Below are 21,530 nucleotides of genomic sequence, written 5' to 3' on the forward strand. Positions count from 1 at the left end.
ATACAAGAGAGACGGTTAGCACCTTAATGGGTTGGGGACCAGCATTCTGGCAGGCAGGTTTGCTACTGCAACACAGCTGTGTTTAAAGTAAGTCACGGGGGGAGGGGACAAACTGGATGTTTAAGAAGCAAATTGAAGGGAAAGTTAGAACAAGGGAAGTCAAGAAAGACAATGGTATCAATGAGGCAGAAAACCCAAAAAAGGATCATGCCGTAAGGTTGATTGAAATAGGAGTTGATGGGAAGGGTGAGGGCAGTAACAAATTAAAAATACTATATATGAATGCACGAAGCATTAGACATAGAATGGATGAGCTTGAGGCTCTTTTGGAAATTGGCAATATGATATTCTGGAGATAACTGAGACATGGCTTCAAGTGGACAGGGCCTGGGAAATGAATATTCAAGTCTACACGTGCTATTGTAAGGACAGACTGATGGGCAGAGGTGGTGGGGTGGCCATGTTGGTAAGGGATGATATTCAGTCCCTTGCGCAGGGGGATCTAGAATCAGGGGATGTAGAGTCAGTGTGGATAGAGCTGAGAAATTCTCAGGGTAAAAAGACCCTCTTGAGAGTTATCTACAGTCCCCCAAACAGTAGTCTGGATGTCAGATGTAAGTTGAATCAGAAGCTGAAATTGGCCTGTCGCAAAGATGTTACTACAGTTGTTATGGGGGATTTCAACATGTAGGTAGACTGGGAGAATCAGGATGGTATTGGACCTCAAGAAAGAGACTTTGTGGAGTGTCTCCGAGATGGATTCTTAGAACAGCCAGTGCTGGAGCCTATCAGGGAGAAGGCAATTCTGGATCTGGTATTGTGTAATGAACCAGAATTGATCAGGGACCTCAAAGTGAAGGAGCCATTGGGAAGTAGTGACCATAATACAATAAGCTTCAATCTGCAATTTGAGAGGGAGAGGCTACAATCGGAAGTGACAATATTTCTGTTGAATAAAGGGAACTATGGAGCTATGAGGGAGGAGCTGGCTAAAGTTCAATGGTGCAATACCTTAGCAGGGATGACAGTGGAGGAACAATAGCAGATATTTCTGTGTATAATGCAGAAGATGCAGGATCAGTTCACTCCAAAAAGGAAGAAAGATCCTAGGAGAAGGCATGGGTGGCCGTGGCTGACGAGGGAAGTTAAGAAACATATAAAGTTAAAAGAGAAAAAGTATAACATAGCAAAGATAAATGGGAAAACGGAGGACTGGAAAGCTTTTAAAGAACAACAGAGGATTACTAAGAAGGAAATACGCAGAGAAAAAAATGAGGTACGAAGGTAAACTGGCCAAAAATATAAAGGAAGATTGTAAAAGCTTTTTAAGGTATGTGAAAGGCAAAAGAATGGTTAAGACTAAAATTGGGCCCTTGAAGACAGAAACAGGGGAATATATTATGGGGAACAAAGAAATGGCAGAAGAATTGAATTGTTACTTCAGACCTGTGTTCACTGGGGAAGACACAAGCAATCTCCCTGAGGTAACAGTGGCTGAAGGACCTGAACTAAAGGGAATTTATATTTGCCAGGAATTGGTGTTGGAGAGACTGTTAGGTCTGAAGGTTGATAAGTCCCCAGGGCCTGATGGTCTACATCCCAGGGTACTGAAGGAGGTGGCTCGAGAAATCGTGGATGCTTTGGTGATTATTTTCCAGAGTTCAATAGATTCAAGATCAGTTCCTGCGGATTGGAGGGTGGCTAATGTTGTACCACTTTTTAAGAAAGGTGGGTGAGAGAAAGCAGGAAATTATAGACCAGTTAGTCTGACTTCAGAGGTGGGAAAGATGCTGGAGTCTATTATAAAGGATGAAATTACGACACATCTGGATAGTAGTAACAGGATAGGTCAGAGTCAGCATGGATTTATGAAGGGGAAATCATGCTTGACTAATCTTCCGGAATTTTTTGAAGATGTAACTCTGAAGATGGACGAGGGAGATCCAGTAGATGTAATGTACCTGGACTTCCAGAAAGCTTTTGATAAACTCCACATAGGAGGTGAGTGAGCAAAATTAGGCCGCATGGTATTGGGGACAAAGTACTAACTTGGATTGAAAGTTGGTTGGCTGGCAGGAAACAAAGAGTAGTGATAAACGGCTCCATTTCGGAATGGTAGGCAGTGACCAGTGGGTACCGCAGGGATCAGTGCTGAGACTGCAGCTTTTTACAATATATATTAATGATATAGAAGATGGTATTAGTAATAACATTAGCAAATTTGCTGATGATACTAAGCTGGGTGGCAGGGTGAAATGTGAGGAGGATGTTAGGAGATTACAGGGTGACCTGGAAAGGTTAAATGAGTGGTCAGATGCATGGCAGATGCAGTTTAATGTGGATAAATGTATGGCTATCCACTTTGGTAGCAAGAACAGGAAGGCAGATTACTACCTAACTGGAATCAATTTAGGTAAAGGGGCAGTACAAAGAGATCTGAGTGTTCTTGTCCACCAGTCAATGAAGGTAAGCATGCAGATACAGCAGGTAGTGAAGAAGGTTAATAGCATGCTGGCCTTCATAACAAGAGGGATTGAGTATAGAAGCAAAGAGGTTCTTCTGCAGCTTATAGGGCCCTGGTGAGACCACAACTGGAGTATTATGTGCAGTTCTGGTCTCCAAATTTGAGGAAAGACATTCTGGCTATTGAGGGAGTGCAGCATAGGTTTACGAGGTCAATTCCTGCAATGGTGGGACTACCTTACGCTGAAAAACTGGAGCGACTGGACTTGTACATCCTTGAGTTTAGAAGATTGAGAGGGGATCTGATTGAGACATATAAGATTATTAAAGGATTGGACACTCTGGAGGCAGAAAACATGTTTCCGCTGATGGGTGAGTGCCGAACCAGAGGACACAGCTTAAAAATACGGGGTAGACCATTTAGGACAGAGATGAGGAGAAACTTCTTCACCCAGAGAGTGGTGGCTGTGTGGAATGCTCTGCCCCAGAGGGCAGTGGAGGCCCAGTCTTTGGATTCATTTAAGAAAGAGTTGGATAGAGCTCTCAAGGATAGTGGAATCAAGGGTTATGGAGATAAGGCAGGAACAGGTTACTGATTAAGGATGATCAGCCATGATCATATTGAATGGTGGTGCAGGCTCAGAGGACAGAATGGCCTACTCCTGCACCTATTGTCTATTGTCTATTGTTATTTGTATTTTGAAATTTGTCAATCACTGTTTTAAACATAATGTAGGTGCAAATTACTGCAAATGCTGGAATCTATATGGAAAACAAAAAATATTGGAAATCACAACATGTTAGGCAGCATTAGTGGAGGGAGAGCATGCTAACGTTAGAATCTTTAGAATCTAGACTCAAAACACTCGCTTGCTCTCTCTCCACAGATGCTGCCTGACCCTCTGTGACTTCCAGCATTTGTTGTTTACAGTCTATTTTAAACATACTCAATGTCTAACCTTCCACAGGCCTCTGGGGTACAGAATTCCAAAGACTCATAAACCTCTGAGTGAAAACAATTCTCCTTATCTCAGTTCTAAGTAGTTTCCCCTTATTTTGAAATTGTGTTCCCAGGATTCCCCTCCCTTGTGTATTGTTTTAGGTATTTAACAGGTTTCAACAAGACCATTTCTCATTCGTCACAACTCCAGAGAAAATAAGCCCAGGTTCCTTAATCATTCTTCAAAGGACAGTTCTACCATTCTCGGAACAAGTCTGGTGAACCTTCATTGCACTCTCTCTGTGGTGATAATATAGCTTCTAAGGAAAGGCTCCAAAATTTTACACAAATTGCACAGAATTGCACATTGTACACATGTGAGGTCTATCCAAGGTTCCATGCAATTGAAGCATAACTTCTCTATTCCCTGTACTAAAATCCCCTTCCGATAAAGGCTAACAATCCATTAGCCTTACTAATTGCTTGCAGAATTTGCGTATTAGCCTTCAATGACTTAGATGACAATACCCAGGTCCCTTTGTACAATTGTGCAAGTAATGCATGTGCACCATGAAGGACATCCATAAAACAGGTGCCAATGAGCCCAATTTCCTGCCCATTGACGCTTACAACACAGAAAGTGACCATTTAGTCTATTGTCCCTCTGTCAGGTCTCTCAAGGAGTTATCAAATCCCACTGTCCTCACTCATCTGCGATTTTCATCTTTTCAAGTATTTTTGAAATTCTGTAAAGAAATTGATTAAGCAGTTACATGATTATTTAAGTTAGATACAATCTGAAAGTAATTAAGCTATTCCAATAGGAGCTCTGTTCTGATAATTGTATGTTCTGAATAAAAACTAACGTAGAAGCAGCTGCATTTTCCTTTTGCACAGATAAAATTTTGAAAATTGACATGTGTCAATTGTACAATGAACACTCCTGTTCATAAACAGCTTATGTAATGTTTGGAACCATGTGATGGCAGTGTACTACAGACAATCATCTACAATAACTGGTGGCTCCACTACATGAAGTCAGCTTTCGGAGGGAACTTCTGCAAAATTCCTTTCACCAGCTCACATTAAAGTTGCAAGAATCAATATTAATTTCTAGCAAATGTTGCTATTAAGGCTGTTTGTTTTCCCCTTGGGGAGTTGAAAGCCCAGCTAATTTGTTGACTGCCTTAAGTCCTTCATCACTATACACTCGGCGGTTATTTTAAGTGAGGCACTCTATCTTGAGTAATGCGTTTAAAAGACAGAGACACTGCTGCGACTGACATTTCCCTTACATTGCCTACTGCAAATAAGATGTCTGCTCCTGAGCAAAATCCTGCTGCAAAATGCAAATTTTGGAGTCTCAAAATTCTGCACGCCATTATTCCTCATTTATTTTTGGTCTTCCTCTTGGTAATGTATGCTGTTTTTGGAGCGTTTCTGTTTGAGCAGTTAGAAAGCACCAACAAATCAGCAGAGAACTATGATATTTTTTTGAATGAGCTGTGGGAAATTGCCAACCAAACTCATGATAAAGGAGGTATGTTGAATTTACCTCAGGTTAACCTTCCTTTTAATTGTTTGCATAATTGCTTTTCACTTGGTATATGAATGAATCTTTCTTTAAAACTTAAATCTATCCAAAATGAAATATTATAAATGTTTGAGTTTGTTATATGCAATATCATCCTGATGTCTCAAAAATGTGTTTTTAGAGCTTTTGTGAGATATACCAGGGCATTAATGTATATAATTACTTCTAGGGATTGAAACTACATCTGGGAAACAGTACTTTAAGAAAAACATAAGGAAAAAACTGATGGATTTCCAAAGTTATTGGTCCAGCCTTAATGAAAACAAAAATCAATGGAATTTTCTCGGGTCTCTGTTTTTCTGTTGCACTGTTTTCACAACTGTGGGTAAGTTACCTGTTTCTAAAACGATTAAATGAAGTAATATGCAAATTTCACCTGTGAATGTTTACAATTTGATTCTCGTTTAATTTTCAAATATGAGCTTCGTTCAGAGTTACCTCAGTGTTTACTAGTTTCCCAGTGTTTCAATAACTTTGTGCTGAGTTCCAATTCATTATATTGATCACGCCTTTACTCAAGCCACCAGCTTAAAATATATCAATTGTCTGAGGCAATATCTATAAAGTGTTTGTTTTCAAAAAATTACCTTGTTTTCCTTTCTGAATGATCACAGTTTTGCCGTCATAGCCTGTGTTGATTGTGCTGATATATGTTCTGAGCAAAAGCAACGAGCATGGGGATAATATCAACATGATAGAAAATTTAGTGCATCTTACCAAAATTAGATAAGATAATATACATGCCTTTAAAACTGAAAGGAGAAATTGATGACAATTTTATAACATGTCCTAATCAACCCACTTTGTTCTTAGCTTCATCCATCAGTAAGTGTAGCCTGAAAGTTGTTGGCAATGATGTTGGACATATATTTATAATACAAGTACTAAATTCATCATTCTGTTGCTAACCAATGGTTAAAATATTTTACCAAAGAGGGGACTTTGGTAAAGATGTCTGCAAATAAATGTGCTGACAGCGGTATCTATTCTGAGTCTTAATTGCCTCATCCGAGTTGTCCTGCTGTCTGTTTGGCTAAATGCGCAATTTATTTTGAACGTGTAGTAATGCAGATCAATAGTTCACAGTGTCAATGTTGATCGGCACTGAGTTAATTGATGTCAGTTTGGATGGTTAAGAAAGGCTCAGGGAGGTCTCATAGAACATAGAACAATACAGCACAGAACTGGCCCTTCAGCCCACGATGTTTTCCCGAATATTTGTCCTAGCTTAAGCACCTATCCATGTACCTATCCAATTGCCACTTAAAGATCACCAATGATTCTGACTCTGCCACTCCCACAGGCAGAGCATTCCATGCCCCCACTACTCTCTGGGTAAAGAACCTACCCCTGACATCCCCCGTATACCTTCCACCCTTCACCTTAAATTTATGTTCCCTTGTAACACTCTGTTGTACCTGGGGAAAAAGTCTCTGACTGTCTACTCTATCTGTTCCCCTGATCATCTTATAAACCTCTATCAAGTCACCCATCATCCTTCGCCGTTCCAATGAGAAAAGGCCGAGCACTCTCAACCTATCCTTGTACGACCTATTCTCCATTCCAGGCAACATCCTGGTAAATCACCTCTGCACCCTCTCCAAAGCTTCCACATCTTTCCTAATGTGAGGTGACCAGAACTGCACACAGTGCTCCAAATGTGGCCTTACCAAGGTCCTATACAGCTGCAACATCACCTCACAACTCTTGAATTTAATCCCTCTGCTAATGAACGCTAATACACCATAGGTCTTCTTACCAGCTCTATCCACCGGAGTGGCAACTTTCAAAGAGCTATGAACATAGATCCCAAGATCCTCTGCTCCTCCACCGCACTAAGAACCCTACCGTTAACCCTGTATTCCGCATTCTTATTTGTCCTTCCAAAATGGACAACCTCACACTTGACAGGGTTGATCTCCGTCTGCCACTCCTCAGCCCAGCTCTGCATCATATCTAAGTTCATTTGCAGCCAACAACAGCCCTCCTCACTATCCACGACTCCACCAATCTTCGTATTGTCTGCAAATTTACTGACCCACCCTTCAACTCCCTCTTCCAAGTCATTAATAAAAATTACAAACAGCAGAGGACCCAGAACTGATCCCTGTGGAATTTCACTTGTAACTGGGCACCAGACTGAATATTTACCATCTACCATCACTCTCTGACTTCGACCGGTTAGCCAGTTCTCTATCTAACTGGCCAAACTTCCCACTATCTCATGCCTCCTGACTTTCCGCATAAGCCTACCATGGGGAACCTTATCAAATGCCTTACTAAAATCCATGTACACTACATCCACTGCTCTACCCTCATCCACATGCTTGGTCACCTCCTCAAAGAATTCAATAAGACTTGTAAGGCAAGACCTACCCCTCACAAATCCGTGCTGGCTGTCCCTAATCAAGCAGTATCTTTCCAGATACTCATAAATCCTATCCCTCAGTACCCTTTCCATTACTTTTCCTACCACTGAAGTAAGACTAACTAGCCTGTAATTCCCGGGGTTATCCCTATTCCCTTTTTTGAACAGGGGCTCAACATTCGCCACTCTCCAGTCCCCTGGCACCACCCCCATTGACAGTGAAGACAAAAAGATCATTGCCAATGGTTCTGCAATTTCCTCTCTTGCTTCCCACATAATCCTAGGATATATCCCGTCAGGCCCGGGGGAACTTGTCTATCCTCAAGTTTTTCAAAATGCCCAACACATCTTCCTTCCTAACAAGTATCTCCTCTAGCTTACCAGTCCGTTTCATACTCTCCTCTGCAACAATACGGTCCCTCTCATTTGTAAATACTGAAGAAAAGTACTCATTCAAGACCCCTCCTATCTCTTCTGACTCAATACACAGTCTCCCACTACTGTCCTTGATCGGACCTTCCTCGTTCTCGTCATTCTCATGTTTCTCACATACGCATAAAAGGCCTTGGGGTTATCCTTGATCCTGCCTGCCAAAGATTTTTCATGCCCTCTCTTAGCCCTCCTAATCCCTTTCTTCAGCTCCCTCTTGGCTATCCTGTATCCCTCCAACACTCTGTCTGAACCTTATTTCCTCAACCTTAGGTAAGCCTCCTTCTTCCTCCTTATAAAACATTCAACCTCCCTCGTCAACCAAGGTTCCCTCACACAACCATCTCTTCCCTGCCTGACATGTACATATATATCAAGGACACATCATATCTGTTCCTTGAAAAAGTTCCACATTTCAACGACATCCTTCCCTGACAGCCTATGCTCCCAATTTATGCTCCTCAGATCCTGTCTTGTAGCATCGTATTTACTCTTCCCGCAATTGTAAAACCTGCCCTGTTGCACGCACCTATCTCTCTCCATAACCAAGGTGAAAGTCACAGAATTGTGGTCACCATCTCCAAAATGCTCACCCACTAACAAGCCCATCACTTGTCCCGGTTCATTACCAAGTACCAAATCCAATATGGCCTCCCCTCTGGTCAGACAATCTACATACTGAGAAAAGCTTCCTAGACACACTGCACAAACACCGCCCCATCCAATCTACTTGATCTAAAGAGCGTCAAATCAATATTTGGGAAGTTGAAATCGCCCATGAATACTACTATTGAGAGTAAGCTTCAGTTAGTATTATTGTTCTTGATTGCTATCCAATCATGATTGCTGGAAAGTGTGCAAGAACCTTGAAAGATGAAAGGAATGGCACAAATTCTGATTGAGTGATCTGTTTTTGTGTGGGAATGTATTGTTTCTGCTAACATTCACTGTCAAGGGTCATAGCACAAACAGCTATTTGATTCAGCTAAAGTGGGGCATTCAACACAAACCCAACTATACCCAAACAAAAATATATGCCTTTTGGAAAAGAAAGAAAATATATTATTTTAATCACTTTCTCACCTTACAGGGATGTATTTATGAATACACTGTGCCAATAGAGGGCTTCTAGTACCAGTAAAATAGATCAGAATGCAACAGACATGCCGTCTTTGGTTTTCAGTTCATTAAAACTAAGGGAGAAGCTTTGAATTAAAAATGCAAATTTGCAAATGAAATAATTCTCAAGGTCAATTAAGGTTGGGTTATAAGTGCTGACCAAAGCGATGACAGCCACACCCTGTGAACAAATATTTTAAAATCCTTAATCTGCAGGCAATTAAGTGAGTGTGGATGTGTGTGAGCTGCAATTCTCATTATATTATGATTCCTTACAAAAAGTAATTTTAGGGGGATTAAAATCCTTTTCATAGCTGTCTTTTGTAGCTGTGGCACGGTGGCACAGTGGTTAGCACTGCTGTCTCATAGCGCCTGAGACCCGGGTTCAATTCCTGACTCAGGCGACTGACTGTGTGGAGTTTGAACGTTTTCCCTGTGTCTGCGTGGGTTTCCTCCGGGTGCTCCGGTTTCCTCCCACAGTCCAAAGATGTGCGGTCAGGTGAATTGGCTATGCTAAATTGCCCGTAGTATTTGGGTAGGTGTGGACTTGTTGGGCCGAAGGGCCTGTTTCCACACTGTAAGTAATCTAATCTAAACCATATTTATGGAGACACGCAATTATAAAATCAGTATATATTAATATGAATTCAAATTAAATTTGGATAAAATGTATAAAACAACAAGCAGAGGAGTCTGGAAACAGAAATTCTGTCACAAAAACAAAATTTGCATGAGAAACTCAGCAGGTCTGGCAGCATCTGAGGAGAGAAATACAGTGTTAATATTCTGAGTTCAGTTTAACTCTTCTTTAGACTGAAGGGAGCAGAAAATGACGTTTTTTAATGTTTTGGACAGAGGCAGAGGAGGAGTAAGTGGACAAGTTAGGAAGGTGGAAGTGAGAACTGCAGATGCTGGAGATTAGAGTCAAGAAAATGAATCCACTCTACTGAGATCAAAGCCCACAAAACACAAAGAAGACACAGCCAGGAGAGGGTGAGGTATTTAAGAAAACTAGAGTACTGAGCTCACATTCTGAAGTTGTGGAAATCAATATTGAATACTAGAGGCTGTGAAATGCCTGAGCAGAAAATGGATTGAAAGAAGATTGAAAGAAGGATTCTTCAGAATCCTTAAGGGGGAGGGTGTGCAGCCAGAAGTCATGGTGCACATTGGCACCAACAATATAGATAGGAAGAGGGGTGGGGAGGTCATTCAGGAGCTCAGGGAGTTAGGCTGGAAGCTAAAAGCTAGGACGGACAGAGTCGTCATCTCTGGGTTGTTGCCGACGCCACGTGACAGTGAGGCAAGGAATAGGGAGAGAGTGCAGTTGAACACGTGGCTGCAAGGATGGTGTGGGAGGGAGGGCTTCAGGTATTTGGTCAATTGGACTGCATTCTGGGGAAGGTGGGACCTGTATACGCAGGATGGGTTGCACCTGAACCAGAAGGGCACCAATATTCTGGGAGGGAGGTTTGCTAGCACTCTTCTTGGTTGGGGGGGGGTGGGTTTTAAACTAATTTGGCAGGGGGATGGGATCCGGACTTGTAGTCCAGCAAGTAGGTTAGCTGTTTTTCAGGATGTCCAAGAATGTAGGGAGGCTGGGGAGAAGGTAGCGCTGACAGGGAATACTTGCGGACACAGAGATGGGTTCAAGTGTGTCTATGTTCTAAGTGTAAGTGGAACACTGCTTCACATGGCAGGTGCACTTAGGACACATTACAGTGAGGAGGGGGCAAAGTGAATGGGCAAGTATTAAACCTTTTGAGCTTGCATGGGAAAGTGCCATGAGGGAGTGAAGAAGCGTTGGGAATGATGAAAGAGTGGACCAGGATGCCATGAAGGGAATGGTAGAATGCTGACACTGGAGGGGAGGGGAATATGTGGTTGGTGGTGGCATCCTGTTGGAGATGAAAGAAATAGCAGAAAATGGTCTTTTGAATGTGAAGACTGATGGATCAGAAAATGAGGAGATCGGGAACCTTATTGTTGTTCTGGGAGTGGAAGAACAGAAGTGTGGGAGATGAGTTGGACATGGTTGAGGGTCTTATCAACCACAATAATGAAGATATTATCTTGTGCAAAAATAGCATCTGTCATTTTCCTGATATCTATGTACATTGGAGCCTGGCTGATCCCCCCAGCAGATGAGCTTGAGGACTGTAGGCAAGTACACCTAGCAAGACTACCATTGTTGTCACTGTTTGAATGGGAATATCTATAAAGTCCCAACTGGCAATTTCCTATTGAGATGAACTGATTTGTTACCCATGGCACAAGGACCTGGAAAGTTCATTTTAGAAGCAAATCCCAATGATTTAATTGCTAAAAGTTATGAATAAAATCCCAATGACCTAATTATTAAAAGAAATTTGTAATCATTATTAGTAGTAAAGAAATGTTCTCATAGGATAAATACAGAGAAAATGAAATGTAATGTTGCAAGCAGTGAATCTTAGGCTTTCATCTGAACAATACTATCCGGCTTAAATGGGGGCTTTCATTTTCATGAACAATTGATACCATAAATATGTGATTAACATTAAGTGAAAGGGATAAAAGGATCAGTGCACAAAAGTGTAGTATTTCTTTTCCTTTTGAATGAAACACTTCCACCAGTGAGGCCATACATTTCCATTAATTCAAATAATTTTGAACTCTGCACCGTCAATTTTAAGATATAGTCATAATAAAGTATGAATGTTAAATTAATTCTTTGACATATTTTAAATAGTAATACACTTACTATTAGTTGGCAAGCATTTTGAAAGACTTGCATCATGAAGTCTTACAGAATTATCTCAAAACAAATCACAAAATCAATTACTTGGGTCTGGCTGTTCTCTTTTAAAGGAGTAACGGGCCACAATGTAGTTTAATAGACAATCATTTAATTGCAGGTATAGTATTCTACCCGACTTCCTCTAAGCTATGTCAACAATACCAACATTATTTTCCAATGGCTCAATGTAATATCCAAGGAGGAGTCTCCAGGTTTGAAGGGGTATCGACTTATGGAATTTTTCCTTTGTTTTGAACATGTTTGAACATGTGTACATCAAAGTGAAGGATGTGAAAGAACATTCTGTCATTCATGTCAGCTATTCACTCGCAATGTAAGTGGTTTGATATCCAGTACAAGTTCACTCTGAGGTTGTCCAGGAATATATATCTATTGTTTATTGATGTCAACATGACATTTTTCTTTCCAATTCATTCTGTCTGGCCTATCTGACTGAGACTGACAATCTTATAGCTATTTTGTAATAAGGACCCATGCTGCCCGGTAATTGAAACTAATCCAATACCTTAAGAAATATCAAAAAGAGATATTCACCCCATAAATGGGGTCTGGCTTCAATATCAGCACCTAAATAAAAAGCACAATGTACTGAGTATTGAATCATCTGAGTCAAATCCACATTTGCACTTTGTGTAACCTTTACATGCAACAACCAATATTCTTTAAAAAGAGGATCTTCAAATACTACTATATGAAACACATTCACCAGTAAGGTGAACCACCAATTTCCTTTAATTGCACCATCAATTTTAAGCTGTAGTCATAATACAGTAACAAAGGAATGTTAAATTAATTCTTTGATATATTTTGAATAGTAATAGACTTACTATTAGTCTAATGTTTAATGTGAAATTCTTTTGTAAATAATTTTAATGGATGTCTTTCTACCAATTTTTAGCAGATTAATATCCCCTTTAAAATAGAGATGGAAAAATAATGTAGACATATTTGGCATAACATTTGAAGAATCTAATTCTTAAAACCTTTGCGGTGGCCTGCTGTGGTGGTCTTTCAGCCCAGCATGACCTCAGAGCGGACCTCCAGCCTCAAGATGATTCCAGAGCAGTCCTCAGGCCTTGAGATAAAGACCAGAATAGAGGCCTGAGGCAGATTAGAGACTGGGTACCAGTGTGGACAGGGTTGTAATGCTGTTATTCTGAACATTTTATTTCTTCATTTTCTAATTTAATTCTATGATCTATAATACTCGACTTTTTATTTCTTTCCTTTTCTAATATTTTTTCCCTAAGAATTTATAGTTACGAATCTGTACCTAGGTACCTTTGTTCCTAAGGTGGCACCGTAAGTGGTGACTTGTAAATCTTTCACTACTGATTTGAGTATAATAAAGCTAGTTCTAATTCTAAATTGAAGCTCTTATTGCTTTAAATGAACAATATATTTTCTCTAGCTTAAAGTTCGCACATTACTTTCATTATTTAAAATCCCACAACTCATAAGTAATGAAGTTCTAACTAAACTTTTAGAAGGTAACCAAAATTTAACTCAAGAATCATGGCACAATTCATCACCCACTAAATTCAGAAAGCATTTAGCATTTGGATCCCTTAAGAATCAACAAATGTCATCAAATGTATCAAACTGTAATGAGTTCTCCTAGTATCGCCAATTTCTATCAAACTTTTTCCAATTATCTTTGTCAAAGAATGTTGTCACAGTGCTGAAATTAATTTAAGCCCATCTTTGAATGCACAATGGATGATGTACTTCTCAATCCCACCCATTAATAGTGCACATTTTAATGCAATGTAATGGTAGTCTCCACTTCTTAACGGGAATAGTCTCTTTGGCTGCAGGAAAACTTATCTGAGGACTGTACAGGTCACAGAAGAAGCTGATTCCTCCATTTTTTTGACACTATGGTGGAGTTATTGACTGGTGGTCAGTAGAGGAGGTATATCTTCTACCCAACAGGTGCCAAGAAGTTATCAAAACAAGCTAGCTGCCACAAGAGGGCAGAGTTGACAGAATGAATCAATACCAGACCAATTATCCAGCCCCCAGAACCTGAACACAATGCAGTAAAAATACAAGGATCTCACAAGCATAACTAAAGTAAGCCGTCTAACTGATTATTATTTCTCTGCAGAGTGATTTAAACAGATCGGGAGGCTGAACAAGAACACAACAGATGACATACAATGCAGTCATGTGTAAAGTTATTCATGTTTGCAGGAAAAATTAAACAAATTTTCGAAAAGTGAGAGACTGGGAAATCAGAAGAACCAAAATGTGCTTGTACATGAATCACAGAAAGTTACCATGAAAATATAGCACACAATGAGGAAGGAAAAAGATGCGTGAGTTTTTGATTGGAGAATAAGGGTGATGCTATATTGGGAGTATTTTGTCCAGTTGTGGTCTCTGGACTGAAGGAAGGACACATCTGAGCCAGAGTGAGTGTGATTAAGTCTCATGGGATTGAGTTGAGTAGGTCCATATTCCCTGGGGTTTAACACAGTGGGAATGATCTATTTGAAACATAAAATCCTTAAAGAGCTTAGCAAGGTACATGGGGTGAAATTTATTCCTTTAGATTGATAATGTATAACACAGGGCCACAGCCTTGGAAAACGAGTTTAATCATTTAGGACTGAAGTTGAGGAGATTTCTTTTAAAGTCAAAAGGATACGAATCTTTAGAATTCTCTACCCCAGGGAAGTATATGTGTTCAGTGAGTACATCCAAGATCAGGGTCAATGGTGTTGTATGAGCTCACTACACTGTATGAAATGCTGCTCATGGTAAAGGTCTCTGATCATCCTCTTTGAGTGTTTTGCAATTAATACGTATCCTCTAAGCTGGGCGTAAAGCTGTCCTTAGGGTCCATGCCAACTGCCATTCACAGCACTGACTTACAGGTCCAGAAGTCACAGTTGTGCATAGACCTTGGATGTCTGCACAGGAGAAGAAAAATGAGCAGAAATGCTGTTAATAAGACGTTGTTTCTAGTTTCAGGTTGAATTAATTTTAAAAAAGGCATTGTTGGAGAGACAATGAGGAGAATCTAAATATCAGGTCTCACTCCCACACATACCTGATCCATTCTGCCCACAACTCCATATGATATCATCATAGTGGGTGGTGCTTATGCTGAAAATGTATTGCTGGTTAAAGTGCAGCAGGTCAGGCAGCATCCTTCTGCGCTTTTCCAGCAACACATTTTCAGCTCTGATCTCCAGCATCTGCAGACCTCACTTTTTACTCAGTGGTGCTTATGACACATTTCAGTGTCAATCCTCACAGCCATACACAATAGATAGATTTTTGCTTACTATGAGAATTTAAAGACATAGGGGATAATGCAGGAAGGTTGCACTTCCTCAAAACGTCTCATGTCACATTTACTGAGTCACTTCCTCCTTTCTTGCAGGGGCAAGTTCACTCACCAGACCAAGGGCAGGCAGCCACAGGAAGAGAGCTACTCTTCATCCATGTGCTGCTGCCAGTTTAAGAACAAGTTGGTGGCAGGAGATCTATCAGGAGCATGGCAACTGGTGGGGCTAGTTAATAAGCACCAAAGGATCTAGAACCATATTGCTTGCCTCCTCCACTTAGATTTAACTATCACATATTTGGCATAAAAAAACCTGCTACTAACTCAAGAGCAACAGATCTGTCCCTGTCTCATTTAAAAGCAGAACAGACTTATGAGAAACTTTAGCAGGGTGGGCAGCATCCACAGTGAGAAGAGTCAATGGACATGAAACACTAACTCTGTTTCTCTCTCTACAAATGTTGTCAGACTTGTTGAGTTTGTCCAGCATTTTCTGCTGTTCTCTCTGTCTCTGTTTTGTTCCATATTGTATTCAGTGAACAGAAGAAGACAGCAGCCCTGCCCATGGAAAGATCACTTAATCTTGAGTTTCCAGGCACTTGCTTGGATGCTGGCATTAAGCATATCCAAGATATATTAAAGAGGTCCACCCTAGTGTACAGAAACAATGAGAAGGAATACATTAGCCCAGCAACACATCTCCTGAGAGCACAAGATGAGCTAACTGAGTGTACAAGACAGTCACTAGGGACAGTCATAAGGATAATTTGTAGGAAGGGATCAATCTTGCAGTCATTTGTTAAATGAAGATGGAATTATTTGAGCTACTGAAGTAAATCTGTTTTGGTATGTTTTGGGTATGATTTTTCTTTCAGCCAGAACCTCTATTGCTTCATGGGTTTTATTGCATTGGTATCTGGGCTGGTGGTTGTGCTCCTGATCATAAGACACTGGCTGACGGGATAGCTCTTGTCACCTAGCAGCCTATGGTTTAGTTGAAAGGGGAAATGTTGAGTGCTGCCAAATGAAGGAAACATTATAATTACAGGTAGGGGCAGCCTCGGATATCTCATTACTTGTAATGGCATGTTACTACATTGTTAAGATATACCAATAAAGAGAATTGATCAATTAAATACATAAATCACTTAGAATCCCTTTAGTGCACTAAGAGGCTATTCAGTCCATCAAGTCCACACTTACCCTTTGAAGAGCATCCACTCCAGATCCAGCATCCTCTACTCTATAACCCTGCATTTCCCATGGCTAATCCATCTGGCCTGCACATCCCTATACATCACTGGGCAATTTACCAATGGCCAATCCAGATAACCAGCACACCTTTAGACTGTGGGAGGAAACCGGAGCACCTAGAGGAAACCCATGCAGACATGGGGAGAACATGTAAACTCCACACAGACAGTCATCCAAGGCTGTAAGCAAACCTGGGTCCCTGGCACCATGAGACAGCAGTGGTAACTACTGAGCCACTTCTAAAGAGATATAGTTCTGCAACCAGTGGGCACAACAAGGACTGGAGTGCATCGCTTACCCCCAAAACCAAACTTTACATTTTGTAGCTTTCCTTTTGGGATTTTCTTTCCTTGTAGTATCCTTTCAAAGTGCTGTTTCTGGACTTCACTTAATTGATTTTATCAAAATAAGATAGATAGAGAGGAGTGGCTCTTTGACCAATGCACCCTGCAGGGGCAGGAGTGCAGAATCATTCACCAAATCAGCTTCCAATTTAAAATTTGTGATTTGACCTTAGTTATAAAGACAGATATCTGATAAACTGGTTTGATTTAGTTCCTTTTTAGTTGCATTATTTCAAATTCAGTGGAAAAGAAGGAGATGATTGCATCTTTAAGGGACAGTCATCTGGTTAATTTGGATGAATTGAACTTATTAGTTTTCAAAAGAATATAAAGATGGCTGGGTTACTCAAGTGATACATAGACATAAAGCAGCATTCTGTAAAAACACATTATCAAGAAAGGGAGTGCTGTCTAGTTGCATTCTTTACCATCTGGCCTGGGATTCAACTAACAACACCAAGGATTGTAGGAGAGTTGGACATTATCCAAATGAAAACCATTCCTATTGACATGCAGACATCATTTGTGATAAGGACTATGAAGGGTTATGCACTTTCAGCCTATAAAACCCTGTGGAATTCAGTAATGTTGGCAGATCTCAGTGTATTTCTTTCCTGCTGGCTGATGAAGATGATGAATTATTGCCACAAAGATTGCATCAGTAACCCGTGAGATCACTCAGCTCACAGCAAACTGCCTGCTGCTGCTGATGTCCAAAACCATTATGAAAACAACCAGAGGTACTTAAATTGAGAGCCATGGTAATTTTAATCATCACATAGTTGTGAAGACCCTGGTGTTAGCTTTCAATTCTTGGGACCATAATGCCTCCCAATTGAATAAATACACTTTGTAAATGTATTTCACACAGACTTGTCCACTCCAGAGTGAAAAGCCAACTCAATGCTTGAGTCTTTGATCTTACGTCAGAACCAGAAAAATGGAGGCTATGGAAAATCTGCTGAAAGATCATTGTCCATCACATTCACATTGATGACTGACAGTACTACAAGTAAAAAAGTCTGTAAAACAGTGTGGTTATAGAGTCATACAGTCATAGAGATGTACAACACGGAAACAGACCTTTCACTTCAACTCATCCATGCTTACCAGATATCCCAACCTTATATAGTCCCAGCACTTGACCCATATCCCTCCAAAATCCTTCCTATTCAAATACCAATCCAGATGCCTTTTAAATGTTGCAATTGTACTAGCCTCCACCATTCCCTCTTGCAGCTCATGCACCACCCTCTGCATGAAACAGTTGTCCCTTTCGTTCCTCTTATACCTTTCCCCTTTCACCCTAAACCCATGCCCTCTAGTTCTGGACACCTCTAAGGGGTGACCTTATAGAGGTTTACAAAATTATGACGGGCATGGATAGGATAAATAGACAAAGTATTTTCCCTGGGGTTAGGGAGTCCAGAACTAAAGGGCATAGGTTAAGAGTGAGAGGGGAAAGATATAAAAGAGACCTAAAGGGCAATCTTTTCATACAGAGGGTGGTACGTGTATGGAATGAGCTGCCAGAGGAAATGGTGGAGGTTGGTACAATTGCGATTTGGATGGGTATATGAATGGGAAGGGTTTGGAGGGATATGGGCTAGGTGCTGGCAGGTGGGACTAGTTTGGGTTGGGATATCTGGTCGACATGGACGGGTTGGACCGAAGGGTCTGTTTCCATGCTGTACATCTCTATGACTCTATGACGCACATGTGACTATCGGTGATACAAATATCTCAGCAGCGATCCCAGCAATTACTTCCCTAGCTTCCCACAGTTCTAGGGTACACCTGATCAGGTTCTGGGGATTTATCCTCTTTTATGCATTTCAAGACATCCAGCACTTCCTTCTCTGTAATATGGACATTTTTCAAGATGTCACCATCTATCTCCATACATTCTATAAATTCATGTCCTTTTCCACATTAAACACTGATGTAAAATACTCATTTAGTATCTCCCCCATCTCCTGTGGCTCCAAACAAAGGCTGCCTTGCTGATCTTTGAGGGGTCCAATTTACTCCCTAGTTACCCTTTTGTCCTTAATGTATTTGTTAAAATCCTTTGGATTCCCCGTAACCCTATTTGCCAAACCTATCTCATGTCTCCTTTTTGCCCTCCTGATTTCCCTCTTAAGTATACTCCTAAAGTCAATATACTCTTGTAAGGATTCACTTGATCTCTCCTGTCTATTGCTGACATATGCTTCCTTCGTTTTCTTAATCAAACCCTCTATTTCTCTAGTTATCCTGTATCCCCTACACCTACCAGCATTATTAGAATGGAAAATAATTTCTGCTTTGGTGAATATCTTGCATTTATCTCTAAAACAGAAGTTCTTTCTTATATTCACTAATAATCTATGAAGCTTCAATGACCATATTTAAATTGCAATTTGATAGACTTGGTTTCATTCATATAGACCTGAATTTGCAAACTGAGGTCACTGCACAGCATATCCTTTCTAAATGCACTTCTGATTTCACTGGAAATAGTAGTCAAACGTAAAAATATCAAAAATAGCAACAAAATTAGGCCATTCAGTGTTTGATCATCTAATTTAGTATTTTGCTTCTACTTCACCTCATACCCTTTAGCCCTAAGTATTACGTCTAAATGCTCTTTGAAAACATTCAATGTTTTGGCCTCCACCTATTTCTGTGGCAGAGAATTCACAGGCTCACCAATCTCTGTCCATTTCAGTCCTAAACTTCCTACTCTGCATCCTTAGACTGTCAGATGAACATTTTCATGAGCAATTACTCAGAGAGTAGTAAGGGTATGGAATGCTTTGCCTGCAGCGGTAGTAGATTCGCCAAGTTTAAGTGGATTTAAGTCGCCATTTGACAGGCAAATGGACGTGCATGGAATAGTGTAGCTGGGATGGGCTTCAGATTACTATGACAGGGCGGTGCAACATCGAGGGCCGAAGGGCCTGTACTGCGCTGTAATGTTCTATGTTCTATGTTCTCATTGGCATTGGCACTCTGCATAGCAGCTGCAGCAATTCAGCATCCAAATACTTTGTCTTTTTCTGAATTGACAGGGTAACAGAATATTAGAGACCCAGAAAGCATGTAAAAGAAAACAGCACATGTATAAATATGATAGTCAGAGAAACTGCCCGTAGCGATTGCCTAGTATTCTACTGACATGCTGAATAACATATTCCTTTTCAATTTTAGGTTATGGTCATATTTATCCTTTAACAGTAGGAGGAAAAATTGCCTGCATGTTCTACGCAACGTTTGGAATCCCCATTATGCTATTAGTCATCACTGACGTTGGAGACAAGCTGGCAGCTTTACTTTCCAAAGTTTACAACCACGTAAGAAAGCGACTAAAAAAGAATACATCTCCACCACCCTCAGAACCCCCCTCAAGGTTGTCTTCATTCAAACAGAGCTTCTCAAAATCGGAAGCAAAGTCGGCAACAAGGTCCATCTCTATGAAAGGGGGCTCGCATGTGATCATTACACCAATGAGCATAAAAAGTGTGTTGAACAGTCAGTCTTCTGTCAAAAAGAAATCTGAGCTGTTGAGGAAAACTGAAATATTCGAAAAATTAATTGTTCAAGAAAACTTTAATCAGAAGACTTTTGAGCTTTGCAAGAGAAGTCGGAGTAAGTCATGTCCCCAGCTGGATCTAAAGCCAGTTGAAGGCGACAGTTTTTTTCCATGTCTGGGACAAGAACTCGAAAAGTTTGATGTGCCAATCCTGATTATCATAGGTGTTATTATTGCCTACATTCTTTTTGGTGCAGGGATACTTTCAATTTGGGAAAAATGGAAATATCTTGATTCTTTTTATTTCTACTTTATTACAATTACCACAATTGGCTTTGGAGATTTTGTGCCTGAACATCCAAATTTTTTCATGATAATGTCTATTTTAATTATTACTGGTATGGCAATCATGTCAATGGCTTTTAAGTTAACCCAGAACAGGATAGCATTATGCTACCATGAAGTAAGTATATGGATCAATGGTGGAAAGAAAAACAAATTTAAAGTAATTTGAAACCCAAGGCCAACAATTATTCTGCATTGCGGTGAGGGATAATCGAACTGAGTTTCATTAATTATTTTGTTTTGCTTCTAAAGTTAAATCATGATTGAGTAAATGTGTATCAATTAGGTTTGTAGTATTGAACAAATCTGTATCAGCAGGATGTAGCAGAAAGATGTATTAATGTGTACATTATGTGAGAGAATGTGTTTAAAATTATGGAGTTAAACCAAGTTTCTACTACTGATGTATATTAGCAATGAAACCGCAGTAAAATGAAATCTCCTTATAAATAAATGGATATTGCAAACATGTTTTTACTGTAATTGCTACTTTTTATTATGTTCTCAAATTTGGACAACACATTTTCTTGTTGACATTTTTTTTGCTGGTAGATTGTGAGTTTCATTTTGTAATATAACACTTATTTGACTATCCTTGATGTAGTAATTTACTAAAGGTGTCCAGGATTTTTAAAAATCTTTATGAAGACCTGAGCACCTTCTCCCATGCTTTTATCCTAACTCCCACACCAGGCCTGTCATCACATGGTCTACTACCACAACCAACCTATTGGCAGTTACTGTTAGTCCCCATTAGCAGCTATTCATTCTCCAAGGCTGACCTTTACCCATTCCTTTGTCTGCCCAATTGCTGTTCTCTCTCAGCTCCATAGAATTATAGATTCCCAACAGTGTGGAAGTAGGCCATTTAGCCAATCAAGTCCATACCAATTCTCCAAGGCGCATTCACCCACCTACCTGTAACCCTGCATTTCCCATGGCTGATCCATCTAACCTGCACATCTTTGGTCTGTGGGAGGAAACTAGACCACCTGGAGAAAACCCACACAGACACAGGGGGAATGTGCAAACTCCACAAAAACTGTTGCGTGAGGGTGGAAT

General features: G+C 40.3%; 1 protein-coding gene across 1 annotated transcript; it reads left to right on the forward strand.

The window, feature by feature from the left end:
• Positions 1 to 4,651: 4,651 nt before the first annotated feature.
• On the forward strand, positions 4,652 to 20,637 carry kcnk18 (potassium channel, subfamily K, member 18). Its single transcript, XM_060841801.1, has 3 exons — positions 4,652 to 4,943; positions 5,167 to 5,322; positions 19,802 to 20,637. The coding sequence occupies exons 1-3, from the start codon at positions 4,652 to 4,654 to the stop codon at positions 20,635 to 20,637; spliced, it is 1,284 nt and encodes a 427-aa protein (XP_060697784.1).
• The last annotated feature ends 893 nt before the right edge of the window (positions 20,638 to 21,530 follow it).

The sequence above is a fragment of the Hemiscyllium ocellatum genome, chromosome 22 (genome assembly GCF_020745735.1).
Source record: "Hemiscyllium ocellatum isolate sHemOce1 chromosome 22, sHemOce1.pat.X.cur, whole genome shotgun sequence".
NCBI classification, from domain to species: domain Eukaryota; kingdom Metazoa; phylum Chordata; class Chondrichthyes; order Orectolobiformes; family Hemiscylliidae; genus Hemiscyllium; species Hemiscyllium ocellatum.